Source organism: Centruroides vittatus, unplaced genomic scaffold (genome assembly GCF_030686945.1).
Source record: "Centruroides vittatus isolate TY-2023 unplaced genomic scaffold, ASM3068694v2 contig_2429, whole genome shotgun sequence".
Classification (NCBI taxonomy): Eukaryota; Metazoa; Arthropoda; class Arachnida; order Scorpiones; family Buthidae; genus Centruroides; species Centruroides vittatus.
The window spans coordinates 24,381-49,136 of record NW_027121529.1 but is presented as its reverse complement, the minus strand read 5'-3'; the positions used below and the strand labels follow the sequence as shown (position 1 = coordinate 49,136).

Genomic DNA, 24,756 nt, shown 5'->3' with positions numbered 1-24,756 from the left:
TCTTTTCATTAAACTCATAGTCTTCGATAATGATTTGGTAGGACTAAATATACAAAATAATAACAATTTAATATGGAGGATGATACTAACTGTAATTTAATCTAAATGGATATAATATAACAAAAAAGCAATCATATATAATAATATTTTGAGTTTACTGCTATTTAAAGTATAAATTACAAGCAAACATATTGTTGGGGCAGATAGAAATGATAATCTGTATATTACTGTCACATTCAGCAGGATGAAATATTCCAATATGAAAATTCTTACAACTCAAGCAGAATTTTAACACAAAAAACCTGATATGAAAAGTGTAATACTAGGATGTTAGTGGCAAACACATATTCAGAAGCATGATCACATGATAAATTACACCCTGAATATATGGCACTGAATAGAAAGTAACACTACATTTTCCCTACTGCAGATGTATTCATTATCAGAGTATCTGTGGGATAAAGATAAATTTATTAAACTGCACAAATATTGCTAGCAAAATTTGAAAAGTACTATAAAGTTTCTACTGTTACACAAAGAAAATTTAAATAGTAAAAAATGCTTGAGATTCTGAAAAATCATGTATAAGAAACTGCAGAAACTTACCACCTACCAAAGTTTAGATATTGATTATAATGAACCACAGCAAGATGATGAGCTTTGTGATGATTTGTTGCATGAAGTATCAGAGACAAATTATTATTGTGAAGAAGACTTCAGAATAATTGTTAAAATTGTGTTATTAAGAACAATACAATTTTAATACTTGGTATGTCAATGCAAATCAATTTCAATTAAAATCTTTAATATTTTGTCTTTCAAACACATTCTCAATTTATCCTCTTACAATGTTTCTATCTAATTCAGAAAGTATTAGCTCTGGAATGGCAAAACTTTGAATGAATACAAAGAACATGCATTCTCAACATTGTGAAAGAAAAACAAACATTTTTATCTGCTTTTGCAGAATGTTTGCTTGTTTGTATAACACAAACAAATACAAAATATCTATTTTTTTCAGCACAAATTTTAAAAATCTAATAATTTTAATATGTTTTACCACTAGCAACAACAGTTTTGGTGGTTTGTTACATTCCTAAATTTCTATTGTCATATTAAAAGAAATTAAATTTAAAATATATAAAACATATTTGAAGCAGACCATTAGCAAAGCTGCTTCTATGAGGCTTATAGTATTGTGTTTGTTCTCAAAATCTGATTGATAGATTTTGATTAAACTTATCCATTTTCCATTAAGTGTAATGTAGAATCTAAAACTGCAGTAAAAAATGGGAGTCCATGACTTTGTTTTCAAGATAGAAGGTCATTTCACGAGTGCATGCAACAAAGCAATATTGTATGAATTGATGACTTTTGTCACTTTTGCAATGTTTCACAGTCACTAGCACATCTTATATGGGCTTACACAATTGAGTTTGTTCTCAAAATTTAATGGATCGATTTTGATAAAACTGTGCCATTTTCCATTAATTGAGACGAGGAATCCAAAAATGCAATGCTGGTCCATTTAAATATAAAAAATCAAGCAACAAATTGCTTAACTTTCCTGGCAACATTTAAAATTCTCATGGCACTATCTGTTATGGTATTTCATTTTAAAAAATTGTTTACATTTTTAATTATTATAAAATGGCAAAAAGCTTAACTTTGAAGGTAAGGTTGGGTTTAAGAACAATTATAATGCTAATAATGAGTAAAATCATCATTAAGTTTGACCCTACTCGAGATATGACTCTTTATCTTCCCACCCTATCAACCTTAAACCAGCAAAATTTAATAGCATGAACAGTGGTGTAGCTACATATTCAGCACCCTGGAGCAAGTAGAATCGGTATGCCCTCTTGTTTCTCAGAAGAGGTCTCACAAAATTTATTTTGAACATTTAATTTAAAAACGTATATCTAATTATTCTGATTTAACAAAAATTATACTTAATTATACTTATGAAATTATACTTAATAACAATTTATTTGAGATTAAAGGCATTTCAGCAATAAGATATTCAATTTAATAAATACAAAAATAATAATAAAACAAAATGTAATTCTTTAAGTACAGAGTACCTAATAATATTTACTACATATTATATAAAGTGTATTGACAAAATGTATGCAAGTTTAGTTTCATAACAAATACATAATAATACATAAAAAAACCAAAGTTGTTTTCCTGCTTTTTCATTTGCAAATTGGTTAATTACTTTCTCCAGATCAAGTTGACAAGCTATTGTTTTTTTTTTCAATTGATATAGTAGCCAGAGCTAAGACGGTGTTGTGACATGCTGCTTCTTAAATAAGTTTTCGTTAATTTTAGTTTTGAAAAACTTTGTTCTGCTGTCACTGTCATTGCCTGTAAAGTTAAAAAAAAATGAGGCATGCTGCAATAATGCCAGAAAAGCTACTTGAGGTTGCAGTGGGAATTAAAAATAGTTCAGCAACTTCACATATAGAAGTAATTTCTTTTACCTCAGTATAAAAATACATTTTAAATCAAAGTAGTTCAGGTGAAATGTCAGAGGGATATGCCTACTGTAACAATTCTGATACTTCCAGAATATTTTTATCAGTTGACACGACAAGATATGTAGTTGATGAGCCCTTAAAAAGTGTACATAATTTTTGAATGGATTCAAATCTAATAGTTAATTGATTAATTATTAAATCTAAAAATTTTTTTATAAATGTTTTTACAGGTTTTTATTTCACCCTTTCTAACTTGGCACACTCATGATTTATGTACCTGTAGCAGTTTGCTCCAACTGTTCCATGGTAGCTATGCCTCTGAGCATGAATCTCTCTAATACACAAACCTTCCTGCGAAGTTAAAGAAATTTTTGAAAGCACAGGAGTTATTAAGCTTTGAACAGAGTAAACAAAAATCATGCCACACACATTAATATCCATACACAGAGAAAAAACTTTGAATGTTTTGCATTTCTGAATGTTTCAAGGTTCCTTAAGTCCAAAATGTAAAAATCTTAAGAGAGGTTATTTTTTGACTGATTACCATACTTTTCCTTTGTTATATGTAATAGTGCCAGGAAAGTAAAAATAGGAGTCCATGACTTCGTTTTTGTTATACAAAGGTATTACAGTGATAATGTCCATGCTCTCTGATGTGACGAGTGCACCTAATGGAATTTAGGTTTAGGGATCAAAAATAAAAACAGTATTACAAGTGCTTAACTGAAAACAGGTGCAAAAAATGAACAAAACAAGAACAAAGCAATTGATGGTGATTGCTTTGTTCTTGGATCGTCTTTCCGTACCTGGCCAGTGCAAAGAACGTGTCTCCCGTGGCCTGCAGGTATGAGGATAGCCTCTTTTGTGGCAGCAAATGCAAAGTTTCCTTCCAGCTCCGTTTCAATTCTGTCATGATATGACAAAGTTGCACAATGTCCTAGTGTGTTATGGACATTTTATTTATTTACTGTGTGATACTGTTTTTTAATATTAAACTTTATATAGTTTTTTTCAGCAGTTATATAATACTGTAATAATGTATGCATAATTTACATCTGTCATTATTTGACTTTGTTTCATTTTTTATTTTATTTTATTTTCTTAGTTTAACATATTGAAACTTAGAATAGATGAAATTGCAACAAATTTTTTAAACAGTTTATCAATATTAAATAAATATAAAATTTAATTGAAAGTCACTTTATCAATATTAACATCTCATTTGTTTTTTAGATGATGAATTTTCAGAAATTGCTACAAATTCTTCCAGTATGATTCATGTAAACAGTGAAAAGTTTAAACATCCAAATAAAGGTGAAAGTTCCGAACTACTTGATAATTCATCATTTATTATTGACAATGAAACAGCAATTAAAAAATCAAATAATTCTCCAAGTGAACTATATAATGAAACTTGTTCTGTTCAGGATAAAGAGTCTTTAAAAATTGAAACGGAACATGATTTGAAAATTAGTGAAAAATCTGCTTTATCAAAGGAATTGTTTCAATCTCAGGGAGAAGATAATTCACAAAAAATATTATCAGACAGTATATATTTGGTACAGTCTTTGGGTGAATTACAAAATGTTTCTACTTCATCAACAGTAGCTACTGAATCAGATAAAACAGAATTATCTTTAAGAGAGATAATAAGTAGAGAAAAAGGAGATATGGTAGTAATTGGAGACAAGAATACTATCTCTCCAGCTTCCAGTGATACTGCTTTAAAGGGTAAAAATATAAATATTAATTTTTTTATACAAGAAAAAAATCTAATTAAAATATCTGTAAACAAATATGCTTCAGTTTTTCAATATTTCTTCTAAATCAAAAATGTGTATATAAAAATTATTTTTCTGTATTATTTTTTCCAAGAATATATTTAAACTGATATTTTATTGAATCTGTTTTCATGAAATACCATTCTACTAAGTATAGGCAATACAATCAAGTCTAAATCAAGTTTTAATAATAGCACCAACAATAGTGTATATCATACAAATTTACTATATTATAATTTCAATATTCTGTAAAATAAAATAAGACACATCAACCATTAACCAGTGTGAATTATGTCTTGAGTTATGTTGATGTGAGTCTTATATTCATCCTGGTGTGCTGTGCAGTTATGTATTCTGTAAAGTTTCTTTAATCAGTTCTCATGTAGAATATTCTTCATTTTTAAATATAAATTGCTATTATTATTATTTATGATCAAATGATAATTTCAATTAGTTGATTATCTAAGACTAATGTTAAAAACATTTGTTTGAAAATCTGATCTTCATAATAGGTTGGCCATCACAAATAAATTGAAATAAAGAATATATTTTAAATCTATGATTTAGACTTAATTGTATTTTCTGTGTTTAGTAAAAGTGATCTTCAATTCAAATTATCAAGAAAAATCTTAGTTTTGGGCAGATTTGAACTCTCCTAGCAATATGAGAACTTGTAGCTATACCATTTATCAGGAATGAGTGATTTTTTAGTAATTAAATTATTAAAAGGAAGTAAAAACATACTGAGTGCAGCAATAACAGTTTTTTATTTTAATCATAACTCTGATATTGGTCCTAATTGGGTGTCTTGATCCCCCCTCCAATGTTGCATGCCCCAGGTTGTTCTTTGAGCCAAAAACATGTAAGGCAGGTTGGCTGTAATGTGACCGAGTGTAAACAAGACATTTCTATCCTACCCATTTTTTAGAAAAGGCACTAGCTAAATTTTTCTATACACTCATTCCAGACTCCCCTTATGTTATTCCCTTGTCCTTGGTTGCTAAATTCACCATTATTTCAGGCAGTGGTGTGGTACAAACTAGTGCATACATGTCTACAAACTGGACATGGTATCCTTGTACCCTTCGGTGTCTACTTTGAGGATGTAGGCATCGAACACTTGTCAATTCTCTACTTCTTAAGAAGGGCTTTAGTGCTCAACAGATATTGGATATACTTGATGCACTGATCTTTATCACAGAGCACAACTACTTTTTGTTTCAATGGGAAAATTTATTTACAGAAATAGGGAGTCCCCTATGGGTTCCTCTTTATCTGCTGTTTAGCAGAATTGACCATGAGAGAAATTGAACACAGAATATTCAATTTTCTGCTTGCTGTCTACTACCCACTGTTGTACTTGCATTATGTTGATAGTGTGGAAGGATACAGACAAGACATTTCTTACCTTAAAACAAGAAATGTCTAGTGTATACCCCTCTATTAACTTTACTCAGGAGAAAGAAGTTGAAGTAGCAATAACATTCTTGGATTTGTGCATATATAGATCTGGAAAGCTAATATTCTCAGTTTTCTATAAATTTAACAAGGTGCCTCATATCAAGCTTTCCAACCTTTGCAGTATGTTGATGCTGCTATTGCAGTCCTCACTAGAAGAACGTTCTTATTACCATCAATGCAAGCACTTAAACATTGAGTTAAACACCATCGGTTTGGCAGTATGCACAACTGGTTTTTATGTGCTAAGTTCACAATGTGAGTAATACGGTCAGGGAATCTCTATTTCCAAGCACAACACTGCATAGCAAAAGGGAAGTGTCAGTAGTTCAACCGCCATTACCATACCTCAGACCTCTTTCCATACACATTTGCCATAAATTTCTTCTGCCCCTATCTCTGCTACTGAATTTGCACAGACTCATCTGCAACAATGGGGATAAATTGTCCATCTTTGAAAAATCAGGAATCTATGCTGTACTGTTGGAGAATCCTGTAATGGGAATGAACATGAGGTACTGTACATTGGGACCACAACACAAATGCTTGCTAGCTACCTAGATGAACACCAGGATGATGTGGTGAAAGGAAAACATACCACAGAGTTTGCAAAAAAAGGTATTAACTAAAAGGTAACAGAACTACAACCTGTTATGGGCTCAAATACCACTGCAGAAACTGGAAACTTCTGTTAATATGGGAATCTCTCCTTACAAGAATCTTGGAGCCATGCAACACTCCCATGCTTGATGTGCTCAATGTGTGGGTCATCCTATACAAGTGGTTAAATAGTGATATACATCAGCTATCATACCTTTAATACATCCACACATGTGCTGCATGATGTTACAACATCCAATGTAATTGAATTTTGTAGCATGCTCATAATGGTTTTTGTTTGTTTGTTTATTATGTTATGGCAATGCAACACTTGGGCAATCTGCCTGGGGGATGCCTTCTGGAAGATCTTTTTAAGGGTAACTGGCCCCTATTCAGGTATTACATGTGGAAAAAACCTGGAAAACTCCACGTGGCCAGCCCATCCTGGTGAAGCACAAATCCACGACCAAACTCCCAGTGTTCAGAGAATGCTGGGAGTTTGGTCTTGGCCACTGGGTTTGGGTGCTTGGCCACTGGTGGGCCCATAATGGTTTTTAATTTTAATTTAAATAATATGTGTTCCATTTGCATTAGAACATTGTATTCTATTTTTAAATTTTTGTTTGCCTGATGATGATGAACATAAGTTCATTAAAAGTGCTAGCGAAAGAAAAAAAAAACTGTTAACACCACACTCAGTGTATTTTTACTTTCTTTTATGTGATATTTTGCATGAAGTTCAAGCCGTTTTGAATTAACTTATTAATAGGAAATATTTGTAAAGTTAGATTATTATAATTTTATTTTTTCTTTTACCATGAAAGGAAGTGCTGAAGATTCAGATTTGGATAAGGATTGTGATTGGGAGAAAGATTTTGATTTAGATATAACAGATGAAGAGTTAAAAAAATTGGAAAATAACAATAAAAATACAAGGCCAAAAGAGGTGAAAGATTTATTTAGGATTAAATTAATCAATAAGAGTATTAATAACATTCATTTTAGCTAAAATTAAAAATATATTCAGAAAAATCAAAATTAATTAGTATTAAGATATTTGATCTTTGATATTTGTTTGGCCTGATGGGATAGGATAATGTAATATAAGAGCAATTTTCTAAGAGGTAGTGTCTCCCAGAATGACTTTCTGTGGAAAACTAACCATTTTTAGGTTTTAAACAGATAAAGAAAACTTCACACGACCAGTCTATTGATCAACTGCCAACCCAGGACTAACTACTGGCGTTCAGTGGTGTTTTTTTCACTTGGCCACGGGGGGGCTATCTTTGTTACATGTATATGTAACAATTTTTTCCTTTTTTCTAAAATAACTTTTTTATTTTTAAATTTATTTATTCAATTGTCTTTTATAAATCAATTAATTATGTATTTGTTATATTAAAAAAATACCATGTTTCCTCAATTAAATCCTGGGATTCAATAATAGTCCCTGCAAAAATAAAGGTGTTATTAAAAACAAACCCCAGGTTGAAAAATATGTTGAAGTATTGCACTATGTAGAATAATGTAGTTTGGAGACAGGTAAGAAATTTAACTAAAATTACCTCTTCAAATTGTCTAGAGCCAATCAGCACTTTCTATTCCAAGATTCATTGGAACCTTTTTGAAAATAAAATTATACATATTTTTGAATATTGAGTGTGGGAAAGTTGCAATTGAGTTCATAAGTTGAGAGCTTATCAGTCAAAAGACAATTGGAGATGTTAAGACATTCATTCTTTTAGAATGTAATTTCCTGAAAAGGTCAAAAAGACAACTGAAAACATTAGAGGATAGAGGAATTTTACTGCATTTTGATGGTTTTAGTGTTAGTAGTATTACAAGCACAATTCCTACAGAAGTAAAGAGAGAGATGGTAAGTTCAAACCAGAAGATGCTAAATATGGTAGTCAAGATTTAGAATTGGCAATGACATCAAAACAGACACAAAAGACAATGTAACAACTGAATCAGATGATGCTGAATCCAGTAAGATATAAAAACTAATTAGTTCAAACTTTGTAGATGCCACTCATAAATATACAGTCAATAAACTGTTCCATAGTTCTGAAAATGTATAAGTAATTAAAGTATTTCCCTTGATTTTCACCCACTCATTTCTTATAGTACGGTAATAAATCTTGGCCTTGGAAAATCTTAGGACTTCGAATAAACCCTGGATGATACATGCATTTTAAACATAACCCTCCCCCCACAGTTTAACAAGGAAATATGGTATAAGTAATTAAATAGGTTAAAATATGGAATATTTGAAGATGTGTTTCATCTCTTTTGAAGAGCTCAGATACTGTAATTTCTTTAATTACTATCATAAATATTGTATAAGAAACATGTGAAACTATAATAAGACAAGCAAGGCTCAGTTTAATTGCTTTGTACATAGAGAGTAGTAACTATAATTTTTTCATAATAATTATTGATTGAAATAAAATTTAAATTAAATAAATATATAATAAATATATATATTTTTTATGGGACTCGTGACTTTAGAGCCACAAAATTGAAGTTATATCTCTGATGATTAATTTTCAGTTTAAATATATAAGAACTGAGAAAATTCTCATGCATTGATTATACACTTACATTTATTATATTTAGATTGAAGAAGACTGGGAAAATTGGGAATAATGTGCATGTACCAAAGATTTTACCATTTGCTTTAACAGAAAATATTGTTTCTTGCCTCGTCTGGATGGAAACTTTATCTCGGATCTGTCGGCCTCTTGGTATCAAGATTTGTGAATAAGACAGGATATTGTACATAAAAATTTCCATAATTATTTAAATTTTGGATTGATTTCATTGATGATAAAAAGAAAACATTCATATAGTAAATGATATATTTATTTGCTAATAAATTTTTAAAAAATATTTTCTAATAAATAATTCATGAAATTTATATTTATGTGCATGGCAATTATATATGCAGTATATGGTAAATACTTCTTTATCTGTAAAAATATAGCAGTGTTATTGTAGAAATATTACTTATATATATATATATTTTTTTTTTTTCTTTCCATATTAATCATAAATAACAACTTATTTATAAATAAACAGAAGAGTATATAATACATAAACAGTACTAGTTATATTTCATGTTTATAATGTGATAAATAAAAATATATAGTACATATATATATATATTTTTATTCATATTTATGTATTTAAGATTTATCAAGATAAATCTATTGGAATAAATTTAATTCTGTATAAAAATTTTCTTTGATTTAATAACTTGTAATTTCAAGGAATGTTTCCAAATTCTATTAACTGTTGTTATAAGAAAATATTTAATTTAGATAATTTAAATCAAAATGATGTTTTAAAAAATTTAAGATAAAATTTTTTTGGATAAAATGTAAATAAAAAAAAGTTTTTTATACCATATTTTGTATGTGAATTTATTTTTGGTTGTTATATGCAAATCAGCGGAATTTTTAATTCACTTTTTTTTTAATATTTTCTCACTAACAAAATGACTTATTTTTGTAAGCAAAACACCCTGACGTTTCTTTGAGTAAATATTCGTATCGTTTGTATTTGTATGAATTGTTAAAAAAAATATTTTATTTACTCATTGAAAAATTCAGAATATTTTTTGTACAAGTAAAAAAAACCAGTACGAAGGAAACTGTCACGAAACTTCATCCTGCTAAAGAGTAGACTATCACCCTCCAGGCGAATACGATCAATCTTTACGGTTGCTCTAATTTCGGTTACACACTCCTGGACGTCAAACTTCCCTACCTGTGGTATTGTCCCGCGTGCCATCCAATGGAACGGTAAAGAACGGTTCTGTTCGCAGTCAAAACTTTCGACAGTTAGATTGATAAATACAAAAGAAAAAAAAAGGAATATGGAGATTAAGTCTTGGAATTTTGTAATTTAGTTGGTTCTAAAACTTGTCAATTATTTAGAGAAATTAAGAAAAGATGAAAGGATGCGCTCGACACAGCGTATGCTTCTTGTCATTTGTCACATGGGTGAGTACGATTTACTGTAAACTATAACTAACGTTACTTGACAGTTTTTAAGTAGTGTAAATAAGTTAATTGTGTGTAAATAAATGTAAGTACTTTGGAGACAAGAGTTTACCTTGAACTTCGTTATATATTTTAATTTTTTTTTTTTTAAGTATCTCCCACATTCACTTGCCACACCTGCTGATCCTTAACCTCTGTATTAACAATTTCCGTAGTAGTTCCCTCTTACCGAGAACCGGTCTTTGCCTGTGATGGACACAAAAAGACTCGTGTTGGGAGACTCTTATCAGATTCCTTTTAGCTGCTTAAGAACACCTCTAAAAAGATCTCCTTCTGTTGATGCTCTTTTGTCATTTCAACCGCATTCCTTTTTTAGTCCGGTTCTAGCATCTATAAAAATGTGAAACTTCAATTTTTGATTATATTAGTTTATATAAAAAATTAACGTAATTTTTAATGATATATACAATTAGTTTCGCGTTAAAAAAATTATTATTTACGCTTATTCGAGTTCAGCATAAGTAAATAAATGAAATTACAAGAATAAATTAGTGTGAAACTTTAATAGGTTTATCTATTTTGTAATCTTAAAAATTTTCCTCAAAAATAAAATTTTAATAATATCTACTACAGACAAGAATGCTTTATATTATATATAAAGCATTCTTGAAAATTTTTGTATGAGCCTCTCATTATAGAAAGTAATGCTAATAGTGCTGATCGAACTGATTATCATCAAGGCATAGATAGATGATGCTTTGATAAAATCAAAGTGTTGGATCGTAAGAATAGCTGAGTTGAAAATTAAGAATAACATGATGTTAACAAGATTTTTTCGTGCCAGTCATTCAGTTTTTATGAACAATAACTCAAACTACTGAAACTTCGAGATACTAAAATAACTTTTTACAGCTAAAAATAACAAAGTTAAAATAATCCCAATTTAAATTATAATCTTATTAATTTATGCTATATTTTAATAAAAGTAAGTAGTAATCATCCAAAATTATGATTTCATTAATATTTTAATAACTTCAAAATTTTTCATTATTTTCCTTGGAGACTCATAGTTTAACAAACCTCAAAATAGGTTAAAAAAAAAGTTTAATTACCCCAACATAGCGGCAGTCCTAGATTAGTAATATTGATAAATAAGAAATTACCAGTAAAAATTTTCCTGAAAATGTGTTGTACTAATTTTTACTTCATCATCATACCTTTAAAATCTATATATGATTCAAAGTGATGTTGAATTAAATTATAAATAAATTATTTAAATGGTTAAGAAATTGAGGGAAAAACGAAAAATATTGATTTACTTTCCTTAAAAATTACAATGCAAAACGTTGTATAAATCAGTTATATAACATCCCTAATTTTAGACGCAAAGTTGAAGAATGGGTAATTATAGAATTATCATCCATGACTATTAAAGATTATATCGAACTATCTAAAGAATGCTAGCCGGAAACAGGAAGAGAAACAGTCATTTTAGCAATCAAACCTTGACATAATGGGAATTAACTATTGATGTTGATGTTCATCCGTTTTGCATTCCAAACACGACCCGAAATGCATAAACATATTCTCACGTTCTGCTTGATATCTTTTTAGATGTAAGTTTATAGCAAGAAATACAAAATGATAACTGATACAAATTAATATTCGAGAGCTTTCATTATTTTGCACGAGAAACTTAAAGTTTGCAAATGTTCGTATGAAATAATTGGCGCCAATAGTCTACACACATTCGCCTACACGACGCCAATATTACGATTTATTATTGTATTTTGAACATTATAAAAACTATAAACAATACGAACGACGTCTGGTATTTCTTTATAGTAAAATATCACGCAAATTTTTCTTTGTGCATTATTGGAAAATTACTTTTACTCAATCATTAATGAACTTTTCATGTTGAAAGTAGAAACTTGGATTTTTTTTTTTAGTTCTCCAATATTATAGAATAAGCTATTATTCATAATACGGAGAAAACTATAATGCTATTCAATTTCATAAAAATAAAGAAAATAATTGGAAATAAAGTTGAGGTAATTAGAATGAAACCATGCGAAACGCTCTTTGTTAGTTTATATTAAACGAAACAATCGATTGGACATTCGGTCGATGACTTGTACAATACTTGACCAATAATTATTGTCGTTTCATCTTAAGCTCTTCATCAAAGTGAAAGGAGATGGGCCTCTGTTTCTATTTTTGTAAATTGCAGACTATACATGAGTCACTTTTCCTAATCTGTTCTCAAGTAAATTGTTTATTCTAACATTTATTATCCATTTAAACATGTTAAAATGTACATTATTTATAATAAATAAATGATAATATAAATTATAAATAGCAATAATAACTTCTTACATTGCTGTTTTCTAGCACATTTACATTTAACAATACTAAGCATATTTACTTCTAATAAAATATATAATTAAATAATTGAGATCAGTGTATTAATATATATAATAATATAGTTTATTCTTATAATTAAATGGTAAAATTTAAAAATAATACTTTTATCTTGATATGTTAAGCTATAGATATATTTTATAGCTACTATCTTGCTATATCCCATTATAATTAAGTCGTCATAAAATTAAATAAATTTATTTGTATATATGGAATTTTTAAACTAACAAGTTAAAATTTAATATGTAAAGTTTATAACTTTTATAAAAATTAAAAGCTGTATTAAATTGAATAAGATATTTGGCACGTTCGTGAACTATCCAAACTTTGATGATGTGAAAATCTATATTTTTAAATGATTAAAACTCACGTAAGAATTATTGTATTGTATTTTTAGTAAATTATAATAAATAATGTTAATACTGTTTAAAGATTACAAATTATTCAAGCGTTAGATTTAATAACAGACCATCATTTTTCAAGTCTCTCTCTTGATAAATGATAAACCATGCTGAACTCAAGGGCTAGATGTTATCTTGATAACGATAAACCAAGTTGACATCTCTTCTATCTGAAAGAGGAAGAGAGAGCTTATTGAGATGTTTCTCCTCCTATTTCCATATCACAATATTTTAAAAAACCTAATTAATGTGACAAATGGTAGAAGAATCCTAGGAAAATGTTCAAAAATAAATATTAGAAAACGAAAGAATTTAAACTTAAAGTATTTTTGTCTCTAAAAAAACAATAGTTTTCAAGACAAAAACAATGTTTTGTAGGCTAACTGATTTCGATTTTCTAAAAGAATCTAGACATTTTCGATTTCTATCGGTTCAATGTAACCGTGAAGCTTTTAGTTCTAAGGGATACAAATTATTAAGACGTGTTTCCTCGATACGCATCTTACTATTAAGGTTAAATATATATAATACCGCTTTAGGAATACAACTGTGATACAAATTATATAGAAATCTACTGGATAAAATTATAGATACGATCGTCCAAATTTCTATAAGATATAGGTTAATCACATTTAGTTGTGATAGACCTACTTAAAAAATTTTATCTGTATTCCTACAACACACGATTTCGGATTCTCCAGTTATTGTTTTTAATTTCAAAAAAGGTTCGTCGTCTATTTTTGAAGATTTAAATAGAAAAATAGGATTTGTTTTCTTAAGATATCTGCATGTTCAAATGATATATGAACCCATTAAGCTTTGTAAAGAAACGTTTCACATGTTAAACAGTAGAAGAAGTTCGTTTCTATAGGATAATTGATGAATTATACGTGACTTTATAGACTATACAATGGATTAGCTTTAATAAACTATAGCGAGAATGTGCTTTGAAGCCAGGAGGACAATGATATGACCTCCTTACACAGTTTCTTTAATCTATGTGTCGTATTTTTCTCAAAGAAGTTCTGGTTCAATGAAACTGAACTTAAACTCGACAAACGAATAAAATCTTTAATGATTTATTACAAAATCCTGCTTAATATAATAAAAAAAATGTTTTTACAGCTGTAATTTTTTATTATTATAGATCTTTTGTCAAGATTTATAAAATTTGAATGATTAAATTTAGAATTACAGCGAACTTACCATTCAATATACTGTATTAGTGAAAGACATTTTCACAGCGTATATTAATTATCGTTAATATGGTTATATCTTATTTATTGTTTTTTAATATTAATATATTGTTTCCCTATATTATTTTGGTTTTATAATGGCGGTCGTATTTCAATACTTATATTGATATAAATTTTTGATTTTTAATAATTTGAATGTAATTTTAATTTAATACGTATTCTAGAAAGTTAAGTATTCATTGAGTAAATTGCAAATACTTTTAATTTTTGACAATTTGACCGCCGGATGGCCAAGGTGTTAATGCGTAGCCTACCACTTTCGAGACCCAAAATCGAATTCGGACGGACCATTCTAATAATTTTTGATAATCAGTAAGTTTTGGGTATGTTAGGCTCCATTGTGGGTCTGGCCTAACCTATCAAGGGTATGAAAAATCCTCGTATTGCCCACAAAATGGAAAGCCAAAAATGATTTTAAAAAATCTTTTCAGATCAGTTTTGGGGATCTAAAACGAATTTAGCGATCGAAAAACCCCAGGAATTTTTCAGGGTAGTCTATCTCAGGCCGTGTCTCACTATCTGGCCTTCCCGTTGTGGGCCTGGCCAAATCCATCATGGGCTCGATAAAAAAAAAAAGACCCTCTTAGTGCTTACGGAGCGATAAGAGTAAAAAAAAATAATAATAATGAAAAATAATAGAATAATAAAATAAAATAAAATAGTAGAAATTAATTTTTTAATCTCTATTGAATTAGTAGCTTTTCATAGAAAACATTCTTGAAACGCATTGTAAGTTTTTTCGTGCCTTTTTAAAGTAAAACTGTCATCGGAATTCACGCTTTGTACAGAGGATGCATGCAATTTAAAGTTTTAAATTCCACCCAGTATTTAGTGTTAGAATCCACGTTTCCGTGTAAGCACAGAAATTATCTGACTATTCTCTACATTCGCCTAGAAAATATTTTTTAGAGTCAAGACTGGCGATTTAAAACGGCCTTATGTAATCTAATGTCTAATCTCATTATTTGCTTTATAAAGATGAAGCGATTTCCCAGAATTTCGTAGCGTTCTTTTCAAAATGTATTCTTATACGGATCTAAGATAAGGTTATCTTTAATCAAAGATTTGTTAGAATGTCAACACATTTATAAAGCAGATTTGACTCGAAATCTTTCCAGATATAAACTCAGACAAACGAAAAACTTTGGAATTAAGATAAACATTTCATCCACCCAAATTTTCTCCGTGAAATCGCTTCAGCATAAATTTATTTTCTAACTACTATTATTGGAAGTCTGCCGGATGGCCAAGCGGTTAATATTACAGCCTACCATTCTCGGGATCCAAATCAAATTCGGGTTTCTGGGAGTTTTTAATGGGCGGTGTGTCCCTGATATGTCGGGTCCCGTTCCTCACCACCCGGCTGTCCCCACAGTGTGGACTTGGCGGAATCCATGATGGATATGAAAAAAGACCCTGTTAATGCTCGAGAGCCAAAAAAAAAAAAATTAAAATAAAGTGTTTACGTTAAAAATAAGAGACTTTTCAAATCTAAAATCTTAAATGTATCGTTTAATTAAATATGTATTATATACAGTCTAAAGGGTTTTAAATTACTAACATATTTCTAAACTTTATAAATGTAATATTCTATCGTTAAATTAGTTGAAATATCGGCTAGATGACATGCAGTAGGATTTTATTTTACTACCGTGTGGAATCCGGTATTAAACGCTGTCAGAACCCTATAATTCGTGAGCAGTACTGATCGGAGAATTATCCCTATTCAGGTCAGGTTCGTAGTGGGACGTAATGGGCTCAATTGTGGCGGGTCATATAGCTTACAATGTTCCGGTACCTCGCGTTAATTAATCAATTGATCAATTAAAAATAAACAATTTAAAAATAATCGCTTATTAAACTGATCTATCTAAGATTAAGTTTAGTAATTTATTCATAACTGAATAGAAAAAAGTATATCCTATGACAAAGAATTAAATAAATATTTAGAAAATAAATTTGGATTAGTTACAAAATGTCTATGAATATATTATTTATCTATCTAAAGACATCGTGTTATGTGAAATGTAGGAGCAATGAACATTTAACAGGATATTCATTATTGTTAATTTTAAAGAAAATATATTTTATACTTATATTAGAAGCCATGGGTGTCGCAGAAAATTTTGTAAGGGAAGCAAAGTTTGGAGACAAATGATTACATCAATACATTTTTATTTAATTAATTTTTTAGAGATTTTTACAAGTAGATTATAAAATACAATATTGCATCAATACAAAAAGACAGAAAAATTGACCTGTGGTTGAGAGTGTAAGATTACATATCTCAATCACTTTTACGATTATAATTTGTGGAATTTTTTACTTGATCCCAGGGAAGAAAAAGTGTTCTTGTTTTCATTGTCTATGTTAGAAGCTCATATTAGTAATGGCAAATCTGTAAATTTTATAATTATGATTTATTACTTAAAAACTATAATTATATACAACTAGCAGGTAGGCCCGGCGTTGCTCGGGCAAAAGTAACGATAGCGAAGATTAAGATTATTACGTTATAGTCACAAAAGAAAAAGAGTAATTTCATCAACGAACTAAATATTTCCAAAAAAAGGTCGAATTTGAAAATCGAATGTTCTAATATTGTTCGATTTTCGCAACGTGTTCTAATTATATCGTTCGATTTTCATCGAATGTTCTAAAGAAGAAAGGTCGAGAAAAACCGAACTAATCTGTTTAAATTTGAAAATCGAATATGTTCTAACATATTACTCTTTTTCTTTTTTCCTCCAGCGCCCGTAAATCTTGCACGTCGATTTCTCTTGTTCTCCATTGTTATATAACATTTCCATTATTGACACTTTCATTGTTACTTAACACTTTGGTAGGTTCTTAAATTTGGTACGCTGTGTACCAAATTTCAACTTTCAACTCCTAACCGTTTGGGCTCTGCACTGATTATTATTATTATTATTATCAACTCGTCTCGATTATATATATAGATTAGGCCTGCAATAGTAAAATATCCGGCATTTCCCTTTAGGAAAGTTTATTCTAATAAATCCATACTTTATAATGTAATCAGACCAAATTTACCTTTGTTGTGCCTTCAGCTGTAATATAAAAAGTTCTATCTCATCACCAAATAATAATATTAAAAGACTGCGGCTCTAAACTATATTCCGAGGCCCTATATTGTAATTTGTTTAGATTATCTATTAATCCCGTCCTGAATGAACACATCGTATTACTATATTATCATCATACCGCATCTATAATATATAGCCTAAAACTTATTTAAAATATACTTAAGCAAACTAGAAGTTTCCAGTATAGAAATTTTATATGTTACTATAACAAAAATTATAATAATCACATATATTTCTTTACTATGATCATTACATTTATTTTAGAATTGATTTAATTTAATTAAGTTTCACACATTAATTAAACATTTAGGAAGAAATAACGCTTGATCTAGCACACACTAACCTTATCAAAATTAATCCCAAACAGGATGTATGATTTTTTCTTTCCGTTTATTGTTGCTAGTAATTTTAATATTCCGTTCATTTGCAGATAATATATTAGATACGAGTAGTTATACAAGCTTGTTTCTCATTTTCAAGGTTTTATGCCGAAAGGTGACCTCGGCCATCTTCGTTATCTTTAATGACAACCAATTTTAGTTACCCAGAAATTATTCATCTTGTAATAGAATTTCTTCAGTGTATATGCAATGTAATCTTCTCCTTCAGATATTTTTAAAAATTTACAATGTTACTAATTATCACTAAAATTCTAAGTAATTGTTCATGTGTTACTTGAAAATAATGAAATCTATTCTATTATCAGATCACACGTAAACTTTCTTGTAATTTACAATTAATAATTTAGAATGATCTAATGATGATGATTCGTATCTAATGATAGGAAGTTCGTTTTACTATCATTAGATACGAATGATATAAATTAGTAGAATTTAAAAAAAAGGTAAAGGTTTTTATTCTCTAATTTCCATCTTCTATTGTTCATAAAGAACAATTTAATACTTGTATAACAATAATGTTAATATTTGCCCAACTCGACTACAAGTTTGTATAGCCTAAAGTTTGTATAGTTTAACTCGACTACAAGTTTGTATAGTTTAGTAAACTGTAAGGAATAATTGCTCCATTTTAAAAAGTTTTGCAATTTCACATTTATAACTGGGTGGTAAATATAGCGGAAGTAAAAAGAATGCACGCGTTTCTGTACACTGGTTCTATTTTATATAACGTCATCGACTTGAAACTTTCCCATTTTTTTTAGAAATGTAAATTATAAATGTCTTTGTGCTATTTTTACAGTTTTTATGGAAACTTAGCAAAATAAATGCTAAAATAACTTTTGTCAGTTAGTTTCTCAAATTGTTTCACTTATCAAGCAATATAACTTCGTCTGTAATTTATAACTGTTATTAATATTAATTGTATATTAAGTTATCCAATTATTAAATATTGATTAATTTACTAATATGAGAACTAACTAGCTTCCCGGCAAACGTCATTCTTTATTTAGAAACGTTGCGTTAGTTTCTATAACTCCTACCAGGAAATTGTCTGTAAACTTATTGTGCGACGGCGACGACCCATGAACCGGGAGGTATGGGTCAATGACGCTAAATATCACGTGCTTATTTTTTGCACACCTGTTTAATGATGGCTTTGAGAACCTCACTTCGACGTGCTGCACGTTCTTAAAAACGCTATGAAAAAGGAAATAAAGTTATAACGGATCTCCATTTTGAATGTCTGTGTTTATCTTTTTATTTTTAATGCGTTGAAGTAAGATAAACAATAGAAATAAATATATTTTGAGATATTAAACCTAATATTTTGAGATATTAGACTTGAACTAGACTAACTCATAATGCTGATCTATAATATATAGCATAAATCATCATATGTAAGTTACATCTCCAATGGATAATGTTGCCCTTAATGGAGCAATCTAGTCATTAATTACAACTACAGTTTATGGGAGAGGAATCTCTTGAAGTATTCAATGGAGAAGGAGGTGGTCAAGGTACTGTCTATAACAACTACGTTAGTGATACAGAGAGTCCCGTAACTCGATATTCCGTAAAACGCGTGGTATCGCCAAAAAAAAAAAAAAAACTGCATGTTACCTAATTTTTACTTCCATAACTTAATACTAAGATCAAATAAGTTATCGTTGTTCACTTGTAATACTTGATAATACAGTGGCGTCCCGCAAATTCGACTTAATATGGACTGAGAAGGTGACAAGTTACGAGTTTTTTGGCATAGCTATGATGCTAGTCTAAATTGAGAAATTTCCATAAAGGTAGTACATATGCAAATTCATGTAAGTATTAACTATAATGACTATTTCTTAATTTTAATAGTTAAATTTTAATTTTAGAAATATTGGCTATTCGGTAGCTTCTTTCGAGTTAGTGTCATGTGTCATTCGTATCGTAGTGTTTTGCTGTGGCACCTTGAAAAAAGAGTTAAAGTAAATGAGGATTAGTTGGCGAAAAAAGTTCCTGAAGCTGTGATTGTAAAAATAAATTTTATTTAAAAAAACTGACTAAGCCGGTGTTTTCTTATCATACAAAAAACAACATAATAACGAGCAAAATATTAGTGTTTTCCGAACTACAGATTAAAAAAAAATATATATATATATATAATTTTCTGCTAATTTACCATCTCATCCTTAAAGTTGGTGACCAGTATATTGATAAGCTCTCTACCAGAGTCTACTCTGTTATTTTTGACCAATTAGACTCATTATTCAAGCTTCTGTAGTATTATATACAAGAAACAAAAGCTAACCTTAAATTAATTTAAGATTTTCGAGGCTACACTAGACATAAGCGTCAGAAACAGAAACATTTAATTTTTCCAGTTACTTTTACAGCAATTGTGACGTAGCAAGCATGGCTTTCAATTGCCACAATATATTAATACGAGGCGCTATTTTTTACTTTATACAGTAATTACAAGTGTTCGCCGTCTAATTCTCATTTACTCTGTATTCTTCGTTAACACCTCGAACTGATGCTATTATCAAGTGTTGCAAGTGCACAACGATAACTTAATTGATCCTGATATTAGGTTATAGAAGTAAACATTAGATTACTGTACATATATTTCTTGTTTTTGGACGAGAGGACGAGTTTTACAGAATTTCCAGTTTCCGGGATTCTACTGTATCGCCAATTCCACGTGTTACCAAAGAATACGACCCTTTTTCCTTTCGCCGCAGCAAAACGCCGACGCGAATAGTTTAAATTGAGAAATTTCCGTAAAGATGTTACATATGCAAATTCATATACGTATTAACTATAATGACTAGTTCTTAATTTTAATAGTTAAATTTTAATTTTAGAAATATTAGCTATTCGGTAAAACTTGTCGTTACCTCCTCAGTCCACATTAAGTCGAGTTGCGGGTTTGTTTGTTACGGCAACGCCAATAATTGGGCGATCTCTCTAGGGGGATGCCTTCTGGGAGGTCTTTTTAAGGGTATCATTAGGCGTTATGGCCCCTATTTAAGCGTTAAAGACGTGGAGAAAACCTGGAAAACTTTTACGTCGATATTTTACATTATTGAAAGTATCGAAATATTTCTTTTAGAAAAAAATTACTATTCTATGAAATTTTGAATCCAACATTCCTAGAAAGTAAAATAAAAAGTTTCTTAAATACAGTAAAAACGAATAGATGATTTAAGCTTTTCTCGTTTATTAAAAAACTCAGAAAATGTTTTATTCTGATTTCTAAAAAATCTTTTTTCATGTAATAATATACATTTAGTTTCAAGTAAAAACAGTTGTGATGGGGAACACTCACTCCGTTACGCTATTTGGAATTACATCTGCTTGCTTCAAAAGGAACTGAATCAACTAGTTATTGTTTATGTCACGCCTTATAGTTTTATTGTTAATATAATGTTTAAGAATAGTAAATGATAAGAAAGAGAAATAGTAAAAATATTATTGTTAAAGAAAGTAAATTTTTATATTCTGATTTTCCGAATTAAAAAAAAAAAAAAAAAAAAAAAAAGAGAGAGAGAAACAAACTAAAATATAATGCGTAGGACTTTATATTAAGACAATAGACGTAATGCGCATAAATGTGTCTGGTGGCGGTCGGGTGGATCAGGACACCCAAATTTTAGCGTAAAGCTGTTGGACATAACTAATTTTTGTGATCTTATTTTGAACTCTGCGCCACGGGAAGTTGGAATGTTAACCGATGATATTTAACAATGCAAGTGACAGCAGAGACAGATATCGAAAGTTGCAATTTGAGAGTCACTTCATCTTAGATACTTTTTCACTGAATCTAAAATATACACATATTCTTTAAAATATCATAAATTTACCAATAATTAATTAAATGTAAAGTAGGACGTTCATTTCTCTCACACTTGATTTTTGAAAATCTGAAGACCCTAAAATTTTTTTTACCAGACACGCCAATCCTAGTACCTATAGTATATATATTTGTAAATAACTGTTCGTGTGTTCTAACTGACCTAGAGATCAAATATTTATTCATAATTTATTATTACAGTAATTTATAATTTTTTCAGTTGGTGCAGATAGCACTTTGTTCTATTTTTTCACCAAGTTTCATAATGACATGAAACTTTGTTAGAAAACTTATCACAAGGAGTTAGGAATCAATTATGGTGGGTGCTAAAAATTTTTTTGTTGGTAATAAATGCAAATGCAATCCTGAATTTCTCATGATCACATTGAAAATATTGCTATATTAATGCTTTTTTAAACTTTTTTCGTCCTCTGGGCACTACGAGGGCCCCTTTTAGTAAGCCCATTATGGGTTCGCCTCGGCCTACAATAGGGCGGCTGGGTAGTGAGGGACGGGACCCGATATATCTGAACGGACACCCCGCCCTGAGCGACGGATACCACAGGAACGAGTTGATACAGGAGATCAAAGGTAGGGTACTGAGGGCGAGGCACGCACGACACGTTGCCCCGAGGTGGGCCCGAGGCCACATCGGGATCCCGAGCAACGAGCGTGTCGATCAACTGGCCAAGGCGGGGGCCAGGGGCCCGTTTGTAACGAGGACAGTCGAGCCCTCGACTACATACATAAAAGGTACTCTACTGCAACGATCTATGACATACTGGCAAGAGCGCTGGACTCAAAGTACAGTAGGTAGGTTAACCTATGCCTTCGTGCCTAAAGTTGGCCGTACTCCAGTGTGTTGTGATTGGCTTACGACGCAAACACTGACCGGACACGGGAGATTTCCCCACTTCAAGTCCAAGTTCGGACAAAGAGATGGCATCTGCTCCTGCGGGTGCACTTGCAGCGACGCGAGGCATTATGTACTTGACTGTCCTTTTACCGAGGACTTCCTCCGAGGGGCTGACCAAGTTGACTGGTCTAAGCCTTCTGAACAAGTACTTCGAATGCTAGCAACTAGTAAAAGAAACTTAAAGAAACTAAAGAAATTGATGGGAAAGGTAATAGGTCTCTTCGACCTATAAGCTCTGTGGACGCACTGGGCAGGGCCTCCTTTTTTAGGGGAGGACTGACCGTCATTATGAGCTAGTCTCTCATTGGTAGAGAACTCCATGTAAGTACAGTACAGGCTGCACGTCCATGTAATAAAGTTGGACTTGAAAGCGAGGAAGGCAAGGAAGACGATAAAGGTTGGTGGTCCCTCTTGGGCTACACCGGAACCAGAATCAGAGCCCGAGCATTTTTCTCAGGTTCGACTTAAAAGAGTTCAAGGCCCAGTAACTGCTGGGTTTTTTTTTTTTTTTTTTTAACTCTTTCCGCCCTGTGGGCACTAAGAGGGCCTCTTATAGCAAGCCCATTATGGGTTCGGCCAGGCCCACAATGGGGCGGCCGGGTGGTGAGGGACGGGGACCGACATATCCGGACGGACCACCCCCGAAAAATTCCTGGGGATTTTTCGACTCGTCCGGATTCGATCCCGGGTCCCCCAGGGCGGCAGGCTGCTAACCTTGACCGCTCGGCCATTCGGCCTTAGTAACTGCTGGGTATCAGACCAGGCCTATGATTAAGACATAGTCTCTTTGTACTCTGTTGTTCTACTTGGCGGAGCAGAGGCAAATTGCTTAGGGTTTATTATATGAGGACCACCCCCGAAAAATTCCTGTGGATGGATCCGGACAGATCGAAAATCTGTCCGGATTCGATCCTGGATCCCCCCAGAGCGGTAGGCTGCCACCTTGACCGCTTGGCCATCTGGCCATTGCTATGTCAATGTTGTTGTATGGGAGGAAGCTTTGTCATGATGGAAAAACACTTTGTTTAGCTCACCAAGCTACAGTCATAGTTTGATAACATAGACCTCAACAATTGATTTCAGAATGCTGCCAATGTAAACCTGCGCATTGAACTGGAGAGAGGAATTTTCTACATCCAGTCAAACCTCTGATACTTTTTTCAAAATTTCCCTTGTTCTCGACAATCCATTCATCCTGCACATTTACTCCTAACATAACAGATTCCTCTGTCCCCATTGGTATAACCCAGATAGATTCAGTCCTCATCAACTGTGACCGTATATTCGCGCTTCTACCCAGAGAGGTGGTTCTCTTAGCGCTTTCTTGAACTAGTCTTGAAGTTCTTATGCTTTGTAGTTAGTTTGTGTACTTTGGTCTTTTTTACAGATTACAACTTCACATCATCATGTACAATATTGTAGACAGAGGAAAGACTCAAGATTTCCTTGATGGCCTCCTTGATACAAACTGGATGGGGCTTCTTGATCATGCACCCTTCTCCATTAGCAGCCACTTGTCTTGTTAGACCTACTTTGTTGATGACTCTACTGATCATGGATTGTGAAACCATACAGTTCTGGTTTTTCAATGATTTTACTGTGACTCTGGATGAATATCTTTCTTTGGAATGGCCGATAATCCGACCATTTATCTTTAAATTCAACGTTGTCCGTGGCATTTTCTGCTTCATAAACTTACGTACACCAATTGAAAAAACAGACAATAATCTGTAATAAAAAGTTGGTTAAATGACTGCATAAACATAATTACATTGGGTGCGAATGAGTCAAATAAAGGTAAACGCCGTCTATATTAGTTAACGTTTCTGTAAAGTCTTAAGGGAGAGTTTTCAATTTTTTTCTAATAGTGGCTCTCCAACTTGGTAATTTATTTCTTGCAGCACTTCTATGTTACCAATGTAGAGTTATTGTGTTTTTCATTCTTTTAGTAAAACACGTAAGAAATATTATGGCGCATAATTATTTCATGAAATATTTTGAGATCATTGAAAAATGTAGTCAATTTAAGTGCTTTTGGGTGATAAAGCCACAGTATCAAAGAATACAGTGTATCATCTGCTAAT

The 24,756-nt window shown here is 31.1% G+C and overlaps 2 protein-coding genes across 2 annotated transcripts in view; both read left to right on the top strand.

The window, feature by feature from the left end:
* LOC136971269 (BSD domain-containing protein 1-like) overlaps nucleotides 1-9,443 on the top strand; it is a 36,847-nt gene extending 27,404 nt beyond the window's left edge. The window contains exons 7-9 of the mRNA XM_067265729.1: nucleotides 3,717-4,214; nucleotides 7,147-7,268; nucleotides 8,942-9,443. Of these exons, the coding sequence (XP_067121830.1) occupies nucleotides 3,717-4,214; nucleotides 7,147-7,268; nucleotides 8,942-8,971 (650 nt within the window). The 3' untranslated portion in view covers nucleotides 8,972-9,443. The remainder of the gene's footprint in view (nucleotides 1-3,716; nucleotides 4,215-7,146; nucleotides 7,269-8,941) is intronic.
* Nucleotides 9,444-9,850: 407 nt separating this feature from the next.
* LOC136971270 (tetraspanin-9-like) overlaps nucleotides 9,851-24,756 on the top strand; it is a 34,231-nt gene continuing 19,325 nt past the window's right edge. The window contains exon 1 of the mRNA XM_067265730.1: nucleotides 9,851-10,329. Coding sequence (XP_067121831.1) covers nucleotides 10,279-10,329 — 51 coding nt within the window. The 5' untranslated portion in view covers nucleotides 9,851-10,278. The remainder of the gene's footprint in view (nucleotides 10,330-24,756) is intronic.